We start from the raw sequence: 21,085 nt of genomic DNA, 5'->3' as shown, positions 1-21,085 counted from the left end.
GGAGGTAGCATCTCTGCTGGGGACAGGAAGAGACTGAACAGGCTGATCGGGAGGGCCAGCTCTGTTCTAGGATGCCCTCTGGACCCAGTGGAGATGGTGACTGACAGGAGACAAGCTATCATCCCTGCTCCCACCCCAAGCAGGAGACCCTGACAGGACTGGTCAGCTCCTTCAGTGGCAGGCTGCAGCACCCACACCGTAGGATGGAGAAATTCAGAAGGTCTTTCCTGCCATCCACTGTCTCTACAACAGCTCCACACAAGCACACACATCCAGTACAGATTTTTTCTTGAGTGCAATATGTCTAAATCTACCCACGCTGTTCATATGTAATCTCACAAGTACAGTACAGGCCAAAAGTTTGGACACACCTTCTCATTCGTTTTCTTTATTTTCATGACCATTTACTTTGGCTGATTCTCACTGAAGGCATCAAAACTATGTATGGAGTTATGTACTTAACAAAAAAAGGTGAAATAAGTGAAAACATGTTTTATATTCTAGTTTCTTCAAAACCACCGCCCTTTGCTCTGATTACTGCTTTGCACACTCTTGGCATTCTCTCGATGAGCTTCAAGATGTCGTCACCTGAAATGGTTTTCCAACAGTCTTGAAGGAGTTCCCAGAGGTGTTTAGCACTTGTTGGCCCCTTTGCCTTCACTCAGGGGTAAAGCTCACCCCAAACCATCTCGAGTGGGTTCAGGTCCGGTGACTGTGGAGGCCAGGTCTCCATTTTTTGTAAAGGACATAACTCCACATATGTTCATTCATTGTTTTGATGCCTTCAGTGAGAATCTACCAATGTAAATGGTTATGAAAATAAAGAAAACACATTGAATGAGAAGGTGTGTCCAAACTTTTGGCCTGTACTGTATATCTTTTGTGTATATACACACATAATTTTTTATTTTTACAACTCTCATTCACTGTTTTATTTTTTCTATTCTAGGACTATTTATTTGTACGTTGAACATATTACACAGTCGAGATAGTGTCTGTGCTATTGTATCTTGTACTGTCCACTTGTAGGACTATTAAAGGATCATATTATCTAATCTACATATGACACAAAACACAGAGTAGACATCCAACATCTGCTGCCCAAAGGCTTTAATAGTTTCAGATATCAATCCTCACATACCACAGACATGCCCCATCATCCAGCTTCTCTAGCTATGTACACATTACTTGAGCTTAGTGCAAGTGACATTTAGTTGTTTTTTTTTTGTTTTTTTTACACAAATTATACAAAATAAAAGTAAATTAAATTAAACAATTACAAAAATTAATACAAATAAAAAGGGGAAAACATAAAACATTTCAGTAGCAGATTATCTCATGAGAACGGTCCGTCAACGCGGAAAAGTGCTGTGTAGTTGATCTCTCTTCGCCGCAAATGTCAAGCTGTAAAGACTTTTTTAAAAGACCGGCAGACACAGGATGTTCATCTGTCTCCTGGGGGATCAAGACATGAAAAGAGTTTCCAACCTTTTTTCTTGGTCAAGCATGGATCCCGAACATAAATTAATGCAAACATTTTACATAAATTAATGCAAACATTATACGAGTAAGGGAACAGATTAAAGGTACAACATTGTGACTGAGACGTTTTGCACATTCTGATTTAAGTATTTCAGACGATGGTCTGTATATGTACATATGCCATAGACCTACAGCAATTCGGTTTGTATTCCTCTCTGCGCTTTTTACCCCCACCTGTCTACATAAACACACTAAAAGTACTATTAGTAACACGTCTCTTTTTGTGTAGCAAATTTGTCTCCAGACATACAGCACAATACAAACCATGATGAGCAGTTCTTGAAGTCCTTCTCACTGGTTTCCATTGGCACATTTTAAGGGGGGAGGGGATTGTGGGTGGTCAGGTCTGAATAGTGAATATTGGCACAGGTGGTTAAGTGGCAAAAGTCATCCCAACCATTTAGAGGGTACAGCAGAAACAGCGTCTTGATGCTCAATGGTCACTCTGGCCGGACCCAAGCGAAAACCTCACATCCGGGAATTAACGGAATGTCCTGATGTGCTGTAGCATGGCACACAGACTGACATCTATATGTATGTACACTCGTTAATTCTGGTGACCTTAACTTTGAGTGTGAAGGTGGTGGCGGGGGGAGAAATATCACAAAAAAAAGAACAAAGCTGTAAAATCTGATTCACATTTAACACCATAAATATCCAGGATTAAAACGTACCATTTCCTTACCATGTTTCTGTATATATTCTGCGCATATATTGCCCCCAAGACCATCTCAATGACCAGCCAGACTTGTTTATATCCTTCTTAAATAAGTGGCATATGCTCACACAGACATCCTGTTTACGGCTTGGGCCGTAAATAAAAAGACAGTACCTCAAATCGCAAAAAAGAGGAAAATAGATCTGTTTTTTCTAAAAATCTGATTTCCTGGCAGTCCCATCTCGATTTGAGAAAGAACACAGATCTGAAAAGCAGCACCCATATTGAGAAGCTGAGTCACTGAAGGACACAATACTTTTTATAGTCCATCTCAAAGTCCTCATCCATGCTACTGGTGTCGGCCATCTTTTTGCCATCAGTCTTTGGCATGTACAGGGAGTTGTCCACACCCTGCTGCTCGTAGAAAAGAATGTAAGCAGAGTCTGCGTCAATCTCTTCTGAGCTGACCTCCTTTAAAATAAATAAATAAATACATCAGCATCGGCATTTTTCATCATAATACATGCATTCAAGCATATATATTTTGTGACTGACAGTTCTTATCAAATTTTCCTACACACCCATTACTGCCTCACCTTACAGCTGCTGTCATTGTAGCAGTACCATTTCCCATTGGGGTTTTTGGCATACGTGACATAATGACCTCCTCCCAGAATTCCTGAGTGACACTGAAAAAAAGATTAGTGATCAACAGGTTAGCCTGGTGCAGGTTTTCTCCAGTCTTCATAGGCAAGTTTAAAAACAGGCTTACCGATATTGCATACAGGTCGTAGATGGGCTCCAGACAAGCCTGCTCTCTTTGCTCATGACTGGGCTCCAGGTCTATGCTGTCTTCTGCACAACCATTGCTGTCCAGTTCAGATGTGGTGTTATCGCAGTCCCTGCCCGAGTCCTCCCCCAGGGCTGAGTCCGGGCCGGTTGGTTCCGCGTCACTATGGGCCTCGGCAGTCCTGCTGCCACCAGGCTCGAGGTCCATAGGACTCTCCCGACCACTGTCCAGGCTCTCCTTACTGAGGGACAGCCGCACATCCAGCTGTGGAGGGAAGGTGCGAATGTGCCGCCTGCCCTCTCGCCTGGGACTGCAGCTCGGGCTCCTGTCCCTGCTGAGCGGCCCACTAGGCGTGCGAGCTGAACTGGGGGAGTCTGCATGCCACGAATGAGTAAGAGAAAAATGTAACTAGTCACAGACTTGTCAAGCGCCAAACCTACATTCAAACTACCACATAATCAAACATAAAACTATTAAAATATTTCTGGTAAAACTAAATCAGTTTAAGTCAGTTTAAATTAGTCATCGTTTAAGATGAATTAAACTGAAGATTGACGTGTGCTTTTCAATTCAATCAGTTGGCCTTCAGTTTAGTCTGGATTAACAGTTTCTGAAGACCACAAAGGGGTGATGCAAATTTAAAACATTTATGGCATTTGGCAAAAGGCCATCTCATAAGTAGCCTTGTTCATGTGATAACTCATTTGCAACTCTTGGCCCCATCTAGTGATGCTTCCTTATAAGACATGCTAGAATTGTCATTATCTTTGTTGTTTATTTACTTCGACCTGGAAAAAAAAGTTGTGTATCAATAATCAAAGGATTTTTCTGATTATCAAATGCAATAATCAAAAGTCTAATAAATTATAAATAAAGTCAGTTGGTATCTACTCTACAACTACTAGCTGCAAAACCACACACATTTCAATTCCATTACACCTTCAGTATTTCAAACAAGAATGGATGCAAAACAATCAGACCTTTTATGTCACAGGCAGAGTGGGAGGAGTATAAAGAATGCTCTCCTCCCCCTGGCTCCGCCTCCCTTGGAGTCAAGAAAGCAGTTGGGTCAAAGTTTTCACAGGGAAACTTCACAATCTTCTGTGATTTGATCCAGCGGCCATTCACAAACTGGAAGCGTTTTAAATGGACAATCTATAAATTAGGCAGAGAAGTCTGGGGTTATTCTTGAATCGTATCAGTACATAAAATCAATTCATTTACTATTTTAATGAAATGTAGAAAAACTAAAATAAACAAGCTAAACTGATATCAACAAGTAATTAAAAGAATACCAATAATAAATGTGTTGTGTGAGTTGATACGACTGTCTGTACACTAACCAGGATGGGCGGGAGCCTCCAGAGGTCCAGCTTCTTCGTGGCGAGTCTGTGGGTTTTGCACTTAGAGCAGTAATACAGCTCATCCTCCCCCAGCTCCTCCTCACCAGTAAAGGCTCGCAGGCAGCTGTCCAGGCTTATGGGCTCCGCTTGTGCGCGACGGCTCAGCTCAACACTTATGTGCTCCTCTACAAGCTGCAGGTTACAAACACCCACATTTCCCAACACATCAAATATACACAACTCGGTCGCCATATACAGAGATTTGACAGCACCGTTTAGTAAGCAAAAGTCACTCACCCTCTCCTGTGAGGTCTGGTAGCGCAGGTGTAGGGCAGTGGGGTCCCAGTCCACAGCAATGTAGGCGTTACCCAGCACTGCCTGTTCATCATTGCACTCTATGGCACAGCCACGGCAAAACCTGCAGACCAACACAACGTCTGTTAACCACGAGCTTGGGAATTCACTCATTACAGAAATTATGATTTTTCATGACAGTATATTACTGTATGGTGATGTGAACTGCTATGAATTGAATTTGAGGAAAGAAAAAAAATGCATTTGAATTTTTAAACCTCACCTGTACCAGGGACACCAGGCACATGAATTCCCATCTTTCTGCACCACTCGCAAGGTGAAGGGGTATTGGTAACCCATACTATCGTCACTGAAAAAAGCCACCAAAGCCACCAAACGGGTTAGGAGAAAGTTACGCTTTTTTCAGTTTAAGCATGGCACTGAACTGGGAGCAGTGATGCACACACTAACCAGTCCTGCGCGTGATTACTGGCCTCCGGTGGGGGGAGGGGACTGGCCAGTCGGGACACCTGCATCCACACGGCATCATACAGGTCTCGAGCATGAGTGTGCACGGTGCACGGTACAATCAGCGGCATGCCAAACAGACTCGGACGGTTCTTCTGGGATGAGAGGAAGTACAGCTCCGCCCGCATCTGCCAGCCAATCACAAGTATCAAAATATGAAAAGGGAAATGCTTGCAGAAAATGTAAAGCATACGAAAACTAGACTTAGGCACAGTACTGTGCTCTTTAAGAATATAAAGTGCCATAACACAATCATAATGCTATACTTAAATCAGAAAGATATACTGATTTGGCAATTTGGTGCAGTTCTCACCATTTTCCTGTGCATGGCAATGATGTACCCAGTGAAGGGGCTGGCAGAAGCAGGCACGAGACCATTGGGAATACTGTTGGCCGGGCTGGTGTCTGTTACACAGGGCACTACAGTGCTGGGCATCCCTTTGGGCATCAGATCAAGTTTGAGGTGGGTGGTGTTAATAACCCCACTGCCATTTCCATTCACTGCAGGTGGGGTTTCTGTAAACCATAATAATGACCATAACATTAATGGGGAATAATGCTACTGGGAAGTGTTCCTGTCCACTAAATAGCACCCATTGCAGATTAGATGTTATGTCCTCGCTCCATTTAAAGCAGTTATTCTGTCACAACGTCAATGACTAGACTCACTGTGATTGTTTTAATATCATAACAGGATGGAACATCAGCAATTCCACTGCTGGGAACGATGCAAATGGGCCTGGAAATCCACACTTTTGCACAGTTTTAAATGTTTTTAATCTGCGAGTCAGCAAAAAGTTTTTTTCCCTGCACCATAAATGAGTAATTCAGTTCACTTGTGCATCGTTTGCGGAATCTGATTGGCTAAAGAAACACATGCAATGTCCCATTCTGCACACTGAATGTATTTTATGTGAAGCCGAACAAAATGAAGCCCTGAATGCAAACATCTGTTTGGGTAATTATGGAGATTTTGCCACCGTTTGCTTCCAGGAACTGAGCAGGGATCGAGCAATTTTCTACAAGCTTTTTGCACAAAGCCTGCAGAGTTCTGCAAAATATCAGCTTCCGTTGCTGAGGCTACACAGACCAAACAAAATGATCAGAGCTCTCCATTCTCACCAACATTCATGTCCACAGGTGAGGAGAGGGCAGAAGAAGGTGAGGCCGGCACAGGGACCTCGAACGCACACAAAAAACCTGTCACCACACGCCGCACCTTCTGGTTGTCCAGGGGAAAGTTCTTTTATGAAGAAAAACGCAAACATTTTTGTAATGACAATGTCAGAAATGCAATTATAACAATAATAAAAAAGGACAACAACAGGGGAGGTTGGAAAACTGACCTTTATGTTGGAGGTGTGGATTTCAGTCAACAGAATGTTCTCAGGCCTGAGGCAGCACAGCTCCCCCAGCATCTTCTTCAGACCCACGTACTTCTCATCCACATTCAGCCTGAGGCCATACCGAATCGGGGTAGAGCCATCCAATCGGATCACTGCACACAACAAGATACAACGCACCATCCAATCAGGTAACACATTAATAAGCAGGTCACCACAAAAAGTCACAAAGTCAAAGTTCAAACCCCACTTACTACCATTGTGACACTTGTGTCTCCAGGGGAATTGCAAATGACAAATACTGGTTTTCACAAAGTTTCCTGCTTCAGTGTTTTTAACTATTTTTGTCAGTTGTTTCAGTGGTGTATTGAAATATAGTTACAAGCATTGTAAAAGTTTTAAAAGCTTTAATTGACAATTACATTAAGTTTATGCAAAGAGTTAATATTTGCAGTGTTGGCCTTTATTCGCCAAGACCTCTGCAATTCTGTCAATCAACTTCTGGGCCAAATCCTGACTAACGGCAACCAATTCCTTCATGATCAGTGCTTGGAGTTAAGTCAGAATCTGTTGGGTTATGTTTGTCCATCCGCCTCTTGAGTATTGAGCTCTCATTTGGATTAAAACTCCTTGAAGTTTTTGATGATCTGATAAATGGTTGATTTAGGTGAAATCTTAGCAGCAGCAATATCCTTCCCTGGGAAACCCTTTTAATGCAACGCATTAATGATTGCACGTGTTTCACTGCAGGTAATTATGGTTAACAGATGATTTCAAGAATCAACCTCCTTTTGAGGTCTGCTGTCCTAACCCAATCAGCATGACAGAATTATCTCTAGCCTTGTGCTGGTCAACAGTCTCACTTGTGTTAATGAGAAGATCACTGAAATGATCTCAGCAGGTCCTTTTGTGGCAGGGCTGAAATAAGTTCATTTTCATGGCAAAGAGGGCCTTTGCAATTCATTCACTCTTCATAACATTCTGGAGTATATGCATAATAAAAACGGAAGCAGCAAACTTTGTGAAAACCAGTAGTTGTCTGGAGTCTGGTGTCTGCTAGATGCCTTAAATACAAAATGTTACAGGAAGAGTTCGCCCTGGATTACTACCAGACATATTTCTGACCTTTGACATTGTTAATCTGGCAAATGCATGTTTAAAAAAAAAAAAAATGCTGCAAGAGACGCACATTTACTCTAGTTGTCAAGTTCTCTCACTCACTGCTTTTGTTTCTCTCCCTCACTCTCTCTCACACACACACACACAGGGCTCACCTATGATCTCTAGGTGCATGGAATTGTCCATGGGAAGAGGAAGGGACAGGAAATTGAAGGGGTCGAAGCGGGCGCTGACATGTCCGCAGGTTTTGCACTTCACCTGGGAGCGCAGCTGCCCGTGGAAGAGGTCCACCACAATGGATCGGTTCCTGCGCAGGTGGTTCTCCCAGGCCTGCACACATATAATAATCAGGCCAAAGCTTAATACCCCAAATATCATATCACTGACCCAGTTTACATTTGATTTACAATAAGAACGTTAGATTTGCTTTTATAATAGATTATTGAGCAGACAGCAACACAGAAATGCAGAACTACAACACACTGAATGCAAACAACAGTAGCGCCCTCTAGTGTTATTGGACAAGTATGCATGAAGTCAAGCTTCACCTTATACAGGCATCCATTATGCCCTGTCTCACACACTAGTATGCCACCACAGATAATAATTAGAGGATAATCTAAAATATTTGTATTAGACTGAGATAGATTATGTGCATTGAAGGTCATGAATGTTACTCTGCACGTTCATGACTTGTTTCACTGTTTTTTAGCACCGTTATTGTAAAAGTTATTCTTACACTACTTGTCTTGCACTCCCATGTTCGCACTTCATGTAGCCGGTTTGTCTGTTGCACACGTGCACTTTATGTCAGTATGTATCTTTGCTTAAATGTTGCATGTAGCACCAGGTTCCAGAGAAACGTTGTTTGGTTTCAGTATGTACTGTCTTAACATGTATGTAGCTGAAATGACAATAAAGCTCAATTTGAATTTGATTAAAGCACATATGAACTCTGACCTCAGAAGCAACCTCCCAGTCTGGCCGCCCGTCGCTGTCCTGCAGCTCCACATAGGGTTTGTCATGGACGCGGTTCAAGTCCTCGTGAAGGCCATCTAATAGGAATGCCAACAGCTCTTGGGAGTCTTGCTGCTGGAAGCCATTAAACTGCGGGGCATACTTTGCTATTGTCCACTTGACATAGAGGAAAGAGATTATTATTATTTAGTAACAGAACATCAAATAGCACACTGCACTTTACGCTTGGGGATGTACAGATTTTGTTTAGGCATATCAACACAACGTTCAGTTTCACAATGAAAATAAAAGATCATTTCATTACCCGGAGTTTAAGAGGAGCTATGCTCTTCTGGGTGCCACTCCACAGCTCCTGTATCAGATCACCATAGCATTTGGCCATGTGACCCCGCATGCCAATTGGATTGGTTCTGTGGCGGAGAGAACAGAGCCTTGTTTAAAAAAAAAAAAAAAAGAGGATTTTGCGCATGTTAAAGATCAGACATCACACACAAAACACACCTGTTCAGCTCATACAGGTGGTTCCCTGAGGTAAAATACTCTGTCAGAGGTTTAGTGTTGCTCACACACTGGATGCTGGAGTTCATGAAGCAGGTGTTACCCAGATTGCTGAGCCCCGTCGCCCCTTTTTCTGTGGGGACTGACAACACAAAGCACCAAAAAAAATGATGGATTGTGCTTTTAAATCACACTTCCAATATAAATAACTTCCACAATTAATGTCAAAATAAAAGCCTTGGGGGTTAACTGTAGAATTGATGAGATGAGGTTACCTTTGTATCGCCCCATCCTACTGCTGTTGGCCAGAAAAGACATCTCCTCTGGCCATGTCATGTCTTTGTTTCTCACTGATTGGTAAATAAAAAATGATCAGAATGTATTATTAAAATAAAAATTGTTTGTGTTTGCACAGGCGAATAATCTTCTCTCACTCATTTAGTGTCCTTTATAGTCAGTCCTTGGACAGGGTTTACCAAGTAAAAAAATTGCTAAATTTAAAGCAAATTTGGAGAAAACACGCCACAAGATCTGTCCTTTTGATTGCAACATTCACCCCAAAAAATCGTCCTTGGGGGACTGGATATAGTAAATTATTTGCAGTATTGATTGGTTTGACATTCCATTGAATAAACAGTTACAGTGCAGTCTTAATTTTAAAGAATTCGTAAATTTGAATATCACCTTCTATAACCATGTACTGTTCATTGGGAATTTTCAGCCCTTCCAGGGTGTGCTCTTCATCATCCAGAAGGGTCAGGTAGTTCTACAGGACAAAAAGTCAGACTGGCTGATCCTGAGAAGACCTTAAATTATGCATCAATAATAATGAAACATGCATATCATTTATCATGTGTAGGTTTGCGTGTCTTTAGAAAAGCCTCGTCCGCTCGTCACCTCGTTGTTGTATAGCCACAGTCTCATATCCTCTTCTTTCATGCGAAGCCTCTGAGAGAGGTATTCATGAATGTCCTTAATAGTGCCAACCCTGCTGAAGCAGCCTGTGTACAGCAACACGCGTTTCAGAGGGGCACTGGGGGAGGGCATGTTACCTTCAGGAGGGCAAAGGAGTAAAAAAAAAAAAAAAAAGAAGAAGAAAACAGAAAGATCTCCGGTTAATATTAAGATCCCATTTATGCCCTTTTCTGTCAGAACCAACATTGATTCGGGTATTCACTGTAGTGTATAAAACGATGACCAGTGTTATAACACTTAGAAAAATGCACCTAAAGAGGCTAAAGTCCTTTAACTGGGAGGTTCCTCTTGTCCATGTAACAAGTTAGTTACTGTTTTATTCATTTGGTCACTATTATGCCTATTTGGAAAACATATTTTATCCCCTCAGCACCATGAAAAACATAGCTTTTGATAATAAATAATTCAAGCAAATAGATGTATTCAAGATATATTACTAAATAGATCATTCCTGTTGTTACCATGGGAACATTTGACTTTGTCATCATTTCAATAGATAACTACACATGTTGAAGTCTCATGGTAATGCAATTCCTGGGATGCTAATGGACCTGCTTATGCTTATGATGCAAAAAATAAATTAATAAAAGCAGATGATCTACAGTTTCTGTACAACCAGACTTTAGGTGAATAGCTCAAAAAAAATTAATGGCGGACCACCACTTACTGTTGACTAAGTACATTTGAATCAGCCCATAACTGCCCAGGCCATCTTACCCATGTGTGCCCAGCCGTTAGACTGTGGGGTGCGGGGCGGGGGCTGCTGTCGCAGAAACAGCAAATGCCTGGGAAAGAGTTCCAGTTCTGGGCGTCCCACTTCTGCCTGCCTGATCACCTACAGGAAAGACAAGTCAGGAAGCTGTATAGCAAAAATACACTAAAATATTTATATTACAGTGCCAGAACTGGGGATAGATTTAGCCTATAAACATATATGATACATGCACGATACATGACAAAGAACAACAACGTAGAAAGAAGCAGAACACACCGGTCGGGGCAGACTGATGTTGGCTCCATACCAGTGGAACAGAGCTCTCCATACTGGTTCTGGAACCACCTCAAAGTCCCGGCCCAAGATAAGGGTTGGACTGCGCCTCAAGAGCCCCCCTTCCATTGTCAGTGTGGGAGCCTGAAGCGTATTTGAAATAGAGACCACAGTAAAGCCAACATTTCAATCAGTGGCTGCAAGTCAATGTAAAATTTTATCCAAGAACAGGTTTGTATTGGTGCCTAAAACCTTTGCACAGTACTGTACAATATTTAAGGTTTCATGAATAAGACAGTTTGATAGACGATCACTGTATTTGAACAGAAAATTAAACCTTTAATAAACCTTTATTGTGCTTTAAGACAGGTCTTTCCTACCTTGAGCGGCTCTGAGGTTACAAGGCTCTGATTGTCAATGGCACCAGGCCGAGGTGCCACCATTCTCCCATCAGTCCCTGGGAAACCCTGGCTGTCAGAGTCTGGCGTATTGGTCTGTCGAGGGAAGCAAATGTCTGTGGCCGTGGTGCTGGAAGGCAGATCTGTGTGGAGCAGATGGCATCATACCTGAGTTTTGCTCAAATCTATTATTTCATGTCCATTATTGAAATGTGATGCATAGTGTCAATACAATCATAATTGATTGGTCACACAGTTATTCTGAAGGTGTCCCTCATGCCACCAAAAAAAGATTTGATATGGCATGAACTTCACAGGACCTAGCAGGTCTTCAACAATAATTTATGTTATATGGGTGTTGGAACATATACAGTACAGGCCAAATGTTTGGACACACCTTCTCTTCTGTGTTTGCTTTCTTTCATGATGATTTACATTGGTAGATTCTCACTGAAGGCATCAAAACTATGAATGAACACATGTGGAGTTATGTACTTAACAAAAAGTGGAGACCTGGCCTCCACAGTCTCCGGACCTGAACCCAATCGAGATGGTTTGGGGTGAGCTGGACCACAGAGTGAAGGCAAAGGGGCCAACAAGTGCTAAAGACCTCTGGGAACTCCTTCACGACTGTTGGAAAACCATTTCAGGTGATGCCCTCTTGAAGCTCATCGAGAGAATGCCAAGAGTGTACAAAGCAGTAATCAGAGCAAAGGGCGGCTATTTTGAAGAAACTTGAACGTAAAACATGTTTTCTGTTATTTCACCTTTTTTTTGTTAAGTACATAACTCCACATGTGTTCATTCATAGTTTTGATGCCTTCAGTGAGAATCTACCAATGTAAATGGTCATGAAAATAAAGAAAACACATTGAATGAGAAGGTGTGTCCAAACGTTTGGCCTGTACTGTAGATAAAGCAATATATCACAATATTTTAGGTGGTGATTATATCTATACAGAGACATCAAATATCAATATATTTGTGTGCGACTACAGCTGGGTACTTTTACAATATAAATGAAATGCAAATTAAAGCTTGGCATATCAGGCAAAGTAAAAATCACAAAACATGACAGAATGATCATAGCATCTACATTTTCAGTGAACTGTAGAATATTTCAATATTTACAGTATCAAAATATATCATGATATAAACATATTGTGACCCATGTATTGTGATGTGTATCATATTGTGAGATCCTTGCCAATACACACCCCTAATATGTTAATAAGTAAAGTAATTGAGATACTACAGGTATAAACATAATGAAACCTTAAAAATCTCAGTTTGAAGATTGAGGCACTCACTGCCGCTGGTGGTCTCGGATGCCTCAGAAGCGCTGGATATGTTGTCAGAGAATTTCTCATCTGAAGAGGAATGAAAGCCTGCCATGCCTTCTCTGTCTGCTGTGCGTACAGCCACGCCCACTCCCACAGGGCTCCTCCCACCACTGCCCAAAAGAGCTGGCTGTTCCACCACGATCGCCCTGCTGTCCTGAGAAGCAAAACCCAGTATGGATTTCAGCAACTCAAAAAGTCTATTCTTTTCCAAGAAAATCATATTTTCTTGTTTCCAAGCTGAACAATGAAACACAGACGTATTCATAAACATTAAGGAGATCCAAAGTGATCGCAGACTTACATATTTGACATAGTCCCGCCATTGCTGCCACCACTGTGTGGCAATGAGGAACCAATACTCCCCAGGCTGGAGGCCATGGCGGCTCTCTCTTTCTAGCCAGCCCCTGCAGATACAAAGAAATCCAAGTTCAACCACTGCTCAGTGGACAACAGTGGTTGGTTTTGTCATTGCGATACACAGCAAGCGCAGCACACGGTGACACAACGAAATGTGTCATCTGCATTTAACCAATCACCCTTAGTGAGCAGCCATGAAAGGCAGTGGGGAGCAGTGTGTGGGGACGGTGCTTTGCTGGTTCAGGATTTGAACAGACAACCCTTTGCTTGCAAGTCCACTTCCTTAACTGTTAGGCCACCACTGCTTAAATCAGCTAAAGAAAAGTATACATACACTATGTTAAAGCCTACGGTTCTAATTTGTGTTCAATTTGGTATCATATAAAACAAATCTAACCACACAACAGCTGCTGGCTGCATATGTTGGATGATGGGCTAAAATCAATGCTGCAAGCCTTCCAAACACATCAACCCACGACCACATGAATGTCACACTTTTATTGAGAACGGTCTCGCATGTAAATAATCTGTGGTCTGAAGTAGCAATCTGAGCTTTGTATCTGATATCTGATCAGTAACAATAACTCTTTACATGAAAGAAGGAGAATGCAGAATACCATAGAGGGAGAAGTAGCCAATGCCAACCTTATGATCTGTGCCTCTTCCTCAGGAGTGGCAGGCCGCAGACCCAAGACAATGTGGCACACCTGAAAAGTCACAAAGTACATTGCAGAAGTGGAACAGTGCTGTTGGGCCGAAGCCATTTATGTCTATTAATGCCTCTGTTTGTCACCTACCTGGAACAGCAGGTTGAGAAACTCCCCAGCAAGAGCACTCTGCACACTCCAGATCTGATAGTCCTCAAGGGTCAAATGACCGAGCTGCACAACACAATTAATGATGGATTAAGCCAGCCTGGTGTCTTTATGTGTGTTTTTGCTGAGTCATGTGCTAGATTACTGATGGTGCTCGGTCCATCAAACTACTTTTTCTCATACATAGATGTAACAGTGTTACTGGACATACATACTTTAGTTGTGTCGTGTCTAGTCAGAATGTCCTCCACAATGTCAGACACACTAGAGCTCAGCTCCTAGAGAAAAAGAAAGGGAAACCACGACAAATGTGACATTAAATAGCCACATTTAAACAAATAAATAAATAAACAAACAAACATGTCACAGCAGAAATAATAAGATGAACATACGGGGATGGAGTCTGTGTGGTTGTCTCTCCACACTCCCAGCAGCGCCACCACCATCTCTTGGATCTCTCTCCGTGAAAGAACACCATCTCTGTCTACATCAAACACTTTGAAACAAACTAGGGAGAGAGAGCATTAAGAAAGGTTAAACCTGTAAGGCGTGATTTTAAAATGTAGCAGTCATTTTGTGTTTAAGGAGGCTCACATTTCTGCCGTTCAGCTAATGGACCCCTACAGCAGGCTGAGAGACCACAGGAGATCTCCTTAAAGTCAATGTGATTGTCTCTGTTCTCATCGAAAGCATGGAACAGGCCTGAAACCACAGGAGAAATTATATTATGCAATTCTTTTGAAATATATTTATTTTTGACTTCCTAAAACAAATCCAAGGACTGGGATAAATTGTGCGTAACAAGGGCAAACAAAGTCAAGTAACACAAAATATGACAAGAGAGATCTGGAGTAGAGCACCTTCACTGAGGGAGGTGTGTATGGGGGGTGACACCAGGGGGACGAAAGTCTCCAGATCAAAGCGCCCCGTCCTTGACTGGGCCTTCAGCAACCAGTAACGCTTCTCCAGGTCGATGATGTCTGACTCCTCCACTGAACAACGAAACACAAGGTCAATCATTTTTATGCAAGAAAAATTGTACATAAAGAAACAGCGGAGCAGGCATCTGCACTTCAATCACTTGTGCAGTGAAGTCATTTGTTGCATGTTTTGTGGGTGTCTCTGGGCGGCTTGACTCACAACAAACAAGTTGTAACAGCGCCACATGACATGCAGCTCTGATTACAGATTCTTGTTCATTAAGCTATAAAACCCTTAACCTGACCCAGGGAACATGCCCTGGCGTGCGGCTATCTAAATAAATACATATTAAACAGTTTAAAAAAACATACTAGATGGGCAAGTAACAAAAAAAAAAATAGGTGTATTAGAATGCTGATGGCTTGGCTGATTGCTTTGACAGAAGGGAACATTTGCAGAAGAAACACATTGAATATGTTTTTGGCACAGCCTTCCCACGACCGAACAGCGGTGAAAGCCATGCCCAGAGATATACATGTTTGCAGAGCCACAGCGCTGCGGATTTAGGCCAACAGTTCCCAGATAAGGTTTGATTAGTATCACGCTTTATTTAGCCACAACCCACCAGCCACCATAAAACTGGGTGAAACTGCAGGGATGCATATGCCCATTTTCCAGGACAAGTTTACGTATCATTATCACTAAATCTAGCCCCCCCCCCCAAAAAAAGAAGGATTGCTAATCCTAATTCCACCCTGTGCAGCCGTTGGGAGTAAAACAGTGAAAAGCAGTGTTCACCACTCACAGTGTGTGACTCCGGCCAGCGTCTGGTAGAAGGTGGGGGTGTCGCTGTCGTCGGTCAAAGTCACACACACACCACTGGAGAGCAGCCAGCGGGAGAGGGTGAAGGCGCCCTTGTTCTGCAGGAGCCAGTTTTTAAACTTCTCGTAGCTGATCTTCTCCCCCTGCACAGGCATTAACACATTCAGACATGTGCTGGTGGTAACAGACAAGCATTTTGCCCACCAGCCAAATTATTATAAAAAAAAAAAATTTGTTTAATTAATACAGGCCAAAACACTTAATTTTTGGTTTCTTCGTGGGTGGACAGTAACTATAATAATACTATGGTCTCCATACCCAGATCTGGTATAATCTTCATTTAAAATGCTGACCTCGACCAGCTCATTAAGTACAACATACGTGGCTTCAAGTATTTTTTCTTTTTTTGTCTTTTCATACAGGTTAAGTATTGTTCAACACATGATTAGTTTTTGTCATTGTGATACCCAGCACAGCACACGGTGCACACAGTAAAATGTGTCCTCTGCATTTAACCCTTAATGAGCAGTGTGCAGCCGTAAAAAGCACCCGGTGAGCAGTGTGTGGGTGACTTGCTCAAGGGGACCTCAGGCGGTTCAGGATTTGAACCTTAAATCTTTCGGTTACGAGTCCACTTCCTTACCCACCAGGCCCCGTCTGTTCCTGATTTAGACTCCTCTTGCAAATAAAGAGAAACGTTGAAAAGAAAGTGACACGCTGTCTAGCCGGACTGTTCCACCAGTCTATTATTAGAAAGGTGCATTTGACTAAAATTGGGAAAGGCCATGAGGGAGTCGACTAGGCAAATGAAGATGTGAAGGGGTGACTGACCCGTTCACAAGGACAAAGAGCGAATGGGATCAGACCTCAGTGAAGAACTGCCGGAGAGAGGGTGGGACCTCTCCATCCACCGCCTGCAGCATGGTCTCCATGTCCTCGCGTGTGGTGTAGCTGCCCGACTCACTCGCAAACAGACTGAAGATGTCTGGGTGAGGAGGGGAAAATGGGTTGTCTATACCGACCAAAATCCACAAGCAATTGAAATATATATATCTATAATATATTATAAACGATATAATAGTTCTACAAAGGAAAATAAGGCTTTCAGTGGTTTCCATCAACGATGTGTTTTTTTATTTTAACATTTTCATATAAAGTGCCATGTATGGGTCTTGATTTAACAACTGGAGGAACAAAAAACACACACAGAACAAGAACAGAAAAAAGATTGAATATGAAATAGAATGATAAAGAGCTAATTACACTTGGCTTTCTCCTCATCGCGCCCTCTGGTCAGAAGCACCAGGCCTATGATGAGGCTGTTGAAGTGAAGCCCTTTGGAGTTCCCTCCGAACGAGCTGTAGATGACCTTTAAAAAAAAAAAAAAAGAGGGTTTTTTATTTCATTTTTGTATTTTAAAATAAAGAATCTGAATATACTTGCAGAAATTAACAAAAGTTAAGAGGGAACATTGCTCAATACAACTGAACATTTTATTTTTTCATGCAGTCAAGTACAACAATAATTTATTGAACTAAGACCCCTGCAATGGCCTCAAATCGACCTTACAGGCATGTCTGTGTACTCCAGTGTAGACTATTTGCTTTTTGTCAAAAGTTAATATCGCTGCACAGGATGGGTTTGTATAAATCTCGTCCAAAAACACTAAACCCCCTTCTTCACAATCGTTTCAGCAATAAAACACAAACTGGGTAATATATTGTAATCTGTTCACAGATTCACAGTACATCATCGCACCAGTTCCTGACCTCAAGTGATTTAATTAATTTACTAATGTGCCTTAACATTGTCTTTATAAATTGATGCCTAAAATGGAGGAATGCACCTTATTTCAGAAATGAATGAACTTTTTGTATTAATGTTATACTTTAATACAGCATGCACAGTGTGCAACAGTAACACTGTGAGAAAAGTTTAGGAATCACGGTAACTTCACTGCTTTAACACAGGTCAGCTCAGTGCCTAATTTACAGCGATCTCTAGCTAGCCAATCAGACATTTTAGCAGAGGTCCCTAGGGAGGTCAATAAAATCATTTCACAAACTATAAGAGGGCATGGTTGCATTGCAACCAAATATGCATGGTTATATTTCATCATGACCACGACACACCATGATTTTGGAACCGGTGTTGTATTGTTTTGTGTGTGTCTGTAATGTTTAAAAAGTAGGCATGTCATCTAAAATAAGCCGGTTTAAAGGTCGCATACTGTGACCTGCAGCAGGTGACTGATGCATAAAAGTTGATATTCCGAGCGAGCTGGGAGCAACCAGGCAACACTTATCCCAACACGTCATGACATGCTGCAGCACATTCCAGAGGCCAGAAGGCTCGAACTGCAGACACTCCAATACAAGAAGGCCTCACACAACCACAGACGCGTGTTCACAGAGCAAGTCCCACCAGCATTAAATGATCTATGCATTTAAATGCATATGAACTTGATTAAGCCTGGCTATGTAGGACTTGTGTTCTCACTGTCCAAACAGGCTGCATTTGACTGCGGTTGTGCATTAATATAATCACAGAAGACAAACACGTACACAAGTGCATGTAGATAACATGTTAAAAAACCCATATGGAATCAATGGGAATAATTTAAATTTTTTTAATTGAACAACATATTTTATATTCAATTTAATGGATGTGCAGTGGAAAAGAAGGCTTATAAATGCTATAAAAACTGGAAAACCTAAAAAAGGGACAGTGGCTGATGCATGTATGCATTTGTATTCTCCTGTGGAGAAGAAAGTTCGTATTCCCCATGCCCTCTGAAGGTGAGGTCACCTTGAAATGGAACCACCTTGAACTGGGCCAAGAACAGAAATACTTACCTCAGCGACTCTGAGGGGCACCATGTCTCCCAGCACTTCTTTGAAGAAGCATTGCTGGCTCATGTACCACGACAAACCGCTCGTCCTCCGGAAAGCATCCCTCAGTCGTTTCAGTTCCACGTCCGTAACTGCAACACAGGGCACAGCACAGCGCCATTGGGAGTCTGACAGATATTAACTTCTGGCCCTCTGATCCAAACCCAAATTTGTGGGTAGATAGTTTGGTAACGGCAGGTTCGGGTAAAGGCCAACGTCCTTTACAATTTTAGCGGTCGGCTGTCCCCTGGAGGAACACACCTAGCTCTACTTTTACTCAGAAGGACGGAACCGGTCACTAGCGTCTATGTTGGCGCAGGACATCATGAAGAGCACGCAAATGGATATTCTCAACAATTTTTCATAGTTATTACATTTTGTAAACAGAGGTTACCGATCTTCATTTATTAAACCGAATGGGAAAAGGTTCCCGTAATCTAAACTTCTCGTTGGGATCACTGGGGGTTGATAATAAGATATTAACAATCTTATTATTAGGGGGTATCGATCTGGAATATTAATAGCAGTTGTTTATCTCAGCCATGTGTCACCTTCTCGGCACAATTGCGCAACACATGACTCAGATACCTGCTGGGGGGGTTCCACAAAACAGCAACATCGCGAACAAGCGAGCGCAGAACAGCGACGACCCTCCATCCCCTATGCCGAGTCCGGCTGCGCGTCGTCTTACTAAAGCCAGTCTCGGACGGAGCACTTCAGCCGCCCGGCCTGGACCGTGCGCTTCCGGGCTTGGATCCACACGAGTCGGCGGCATCCGCAGACCGGGATCGCGGGCGGAAACGCTGCCGCTGTCACGCAGACACGCATCTGGTGCCGAGCACAGGCACCGGACGAGTAAACAGTCCAATTCTGCTGCTCCGCAGCTGATGGCCAGTTGTTGACCTACCTCTTCTAATGGCCTCGTCATAAGAGAGGAACGCGATCCTCGACTCCTTGGCCCCCATGCCTTCTTTATTTCATGTCCTAAATGTGATTAGGCCAAATGCATGCTGTCACGGGTCCGCTGCGCGTCTTTGGAGAGGCTAGCTGATCACCTCCCGTCTGGGGCGGCTAACACCCCGCGGACCGTCAGCATAGTGAAGCCAGCGACGCCAGGCCAGTGTGTCAAAATAAAAGTCCGGGCGCAGCACGACGTTCACTCGGAGTCTGGAAATGGTTTGTTTCCATTATTCTGTGTATCTGACTTGAATCTCATATTTATTTCCATTTCAGTATAATTTAAATATTAGCAGTGCTTTAAAATATTTAACGTTTCATGGTCAGCAATATTTGTCTGGATGAATGACCAAAGAACAAAATCTTTAGTAAAAAAAAGTTTTACAATATGTTGTAGAATTGTACATCATATTTTGTACTATTCTTTGATCAGGAATACATTTTCATGAACATATTTAACTCATTTCAATTACTTTGAATATATTGTTTTGTTTTATTTATTCACATATAAAATATTTGTGCGTTTTTTTATAGCCAAAGCTCTGAATGTGTGCATAAACTACAGAGAACTAACACAGCAGCATTAACATGCGTTTATTTCCGCAGACTTTAGTTTTGAAAGAAAGGTCATGTGACTTCCATACAACTGTTGCTGGTTCAGAGAAGCGCACTCTTTCCCACTGTGAAGCGTCACGTGACCTAGATCTGTCAAGCATTCGAAATGGTCAGCAGCCCTCCGTATTCAGTTTGCAGGCATGAGCGACATACTGAATAGAGATTGAAGAGATTTTACTTTAACATATCTACAGTATCTTAAACTGTAGGTTGGTGGTGTTTGGTAGTTTATTAATTGGATTAAAATTCCACTAGTGCTAATGACAAGAGGAAATGAAGATAACATGGCACCTGCCAGACTTCTGATATATACTGATATACTGGTATTTACTGATTTATAAATTTTTTTTTATAGCAACAGTTTTCCAATAGTAATCATATACAGTGGGATGCGAAAGTTTGGTCAGCCGTTGGTTGTTACCATAAAAAAATCAGTTAAATATATCATATAGAGGACACACACAGTGATATTTGATCAATTAAACGAAGTTTATAGGATTTAAAGAAAGTGTGCAATAATTGTTGACGTAACATATTCTACGGATTTGCTATTTTTTAATAGAAATTGTAATTTTTGCAAAAATGAAATAACTTTCCACAAATGTATTTAATCTTTGACATAAACCGAAACATCGGATTGGCTCATAACATCACAAAATGTGGAATTAAACACCCAAAGGCTAATAAACAGTAACATTTCCTTCAGTGCATCATACCTGTTATGTAGACTTGAGTTGATGCTTTCATTTTTTTCTGTATATTAAAAAGCAGCATCGTGTTGGTGAAGTGGTCTGTGCTCCAATAAGTGCTCCACTGGTCTGTTCCCACGTTTCATACTTCCATGATATCAGTGCTAATGTCTCATGTTTTAGCCTTCTTTAAAACCTTCTTTAAAACCTGTGAAAACCTG

General features: G+C 42.0%; 1 protein-coding gene across 1 annotated transcript; it reads right to left on the bottom strand.

Annotated features, from left to right (window-relative positions):
- Positions 1-1,188: 1,188 nt before the first annotated feature.
- Positions 1,189-19,710, bottom strand: LOC114793031 (ubiquitin carboxyl-terminal hydrolase 32-like). The gene is made up of 34 exons (XM_028984627.1): positions 19,511-19,710; positions 18,568-18,695; positions 16,976-17,081; positions 16,579-16,697; positions 15,696-15,855; positions 14,830-14,961; positions 14,564-14,671; positions 14,362-14,477; positions 14,185-14,247; positions 13,952-14,035; positions 13,800-13,861; positions 13,099-13,201; positions 12,765-12,951; positions 11,437-11,597; positions 11,060-11,200; positions 10,786-10,903; positions 9,991-10,145; positions 9,778-9,859; positions 9,369-9,443; positions 9,097-9,235; positions 8,900-9,005; positions 8,578-8,751; positions 7,773-7,947; positions 6,502-6,653; positions 6,278-6,398; positions 5,469-5,671; positions 5,099-5,283; positions 4,911-4,997; positions 4,631-4,751; positions 4,334-4,525; positions 3,971-4,145; positions 2,973-3,364; positions 2,797-2,889; positions 1,189-2,671 (listed from the first exon to the last, which is right to left on the bottom strand). Exons 1-34 carry the CDS (start codon positions 19,566-19,568, stop codon positions 2,498-2,500), a joined length of 4,647 nt encoding a protein of 1,548 aa, XP_028840460.1. The 5' UTR covers positions 19,569-19,710; the 3' UTR covers positions 1,189-2,497.
- Positions 19,711-21,085: the final 1,375 nt, after the last annotated feature.

This window comes from Denticeps clupeoides, chromosome 6 (genome assembly GCF_900700375.1).
Source record: "Denticeps clupeoides chromosome 6, fDenClu1.1, whole genome shotgun sequence".
Classification (NCBI taxonomy): Eukaryota; Metazoa; Chordata; class Actinopteri; order Clupeiformes; family Denticipitidae; genus Denticeps; species Denticeps clupeoides.
The sequence above is the reverse complement of the archived record's forward strand: the minus strand, read 5'-3'. Positions and strand labels throughout refer to the sequence as shown.

Coding starts and splice junctions, on each gene's coding strand:
- LOC114793031 (XM_028984627.1), bottom strand. CDS start 19,568: ATGGGGGCCAAGGAGTCGAGGATCGCGTTCCTCTCTTATGACGAGGCC. Junction 10,904..11,059: donor ACATCAGTCTGCCCCGACCG/GTGTGTTCTGCT, acceptor TCTTTCCTGTAG/GTGATCAGGCAGGCAGAAGT. Junction 4,752..4,910: donor GCCTGGTGTCCCTGGTACAG/GTGAGGTTTAAA, acceptor GTTGGTCTGCAG/GTTTTGCCGTGGCTGTGCCA.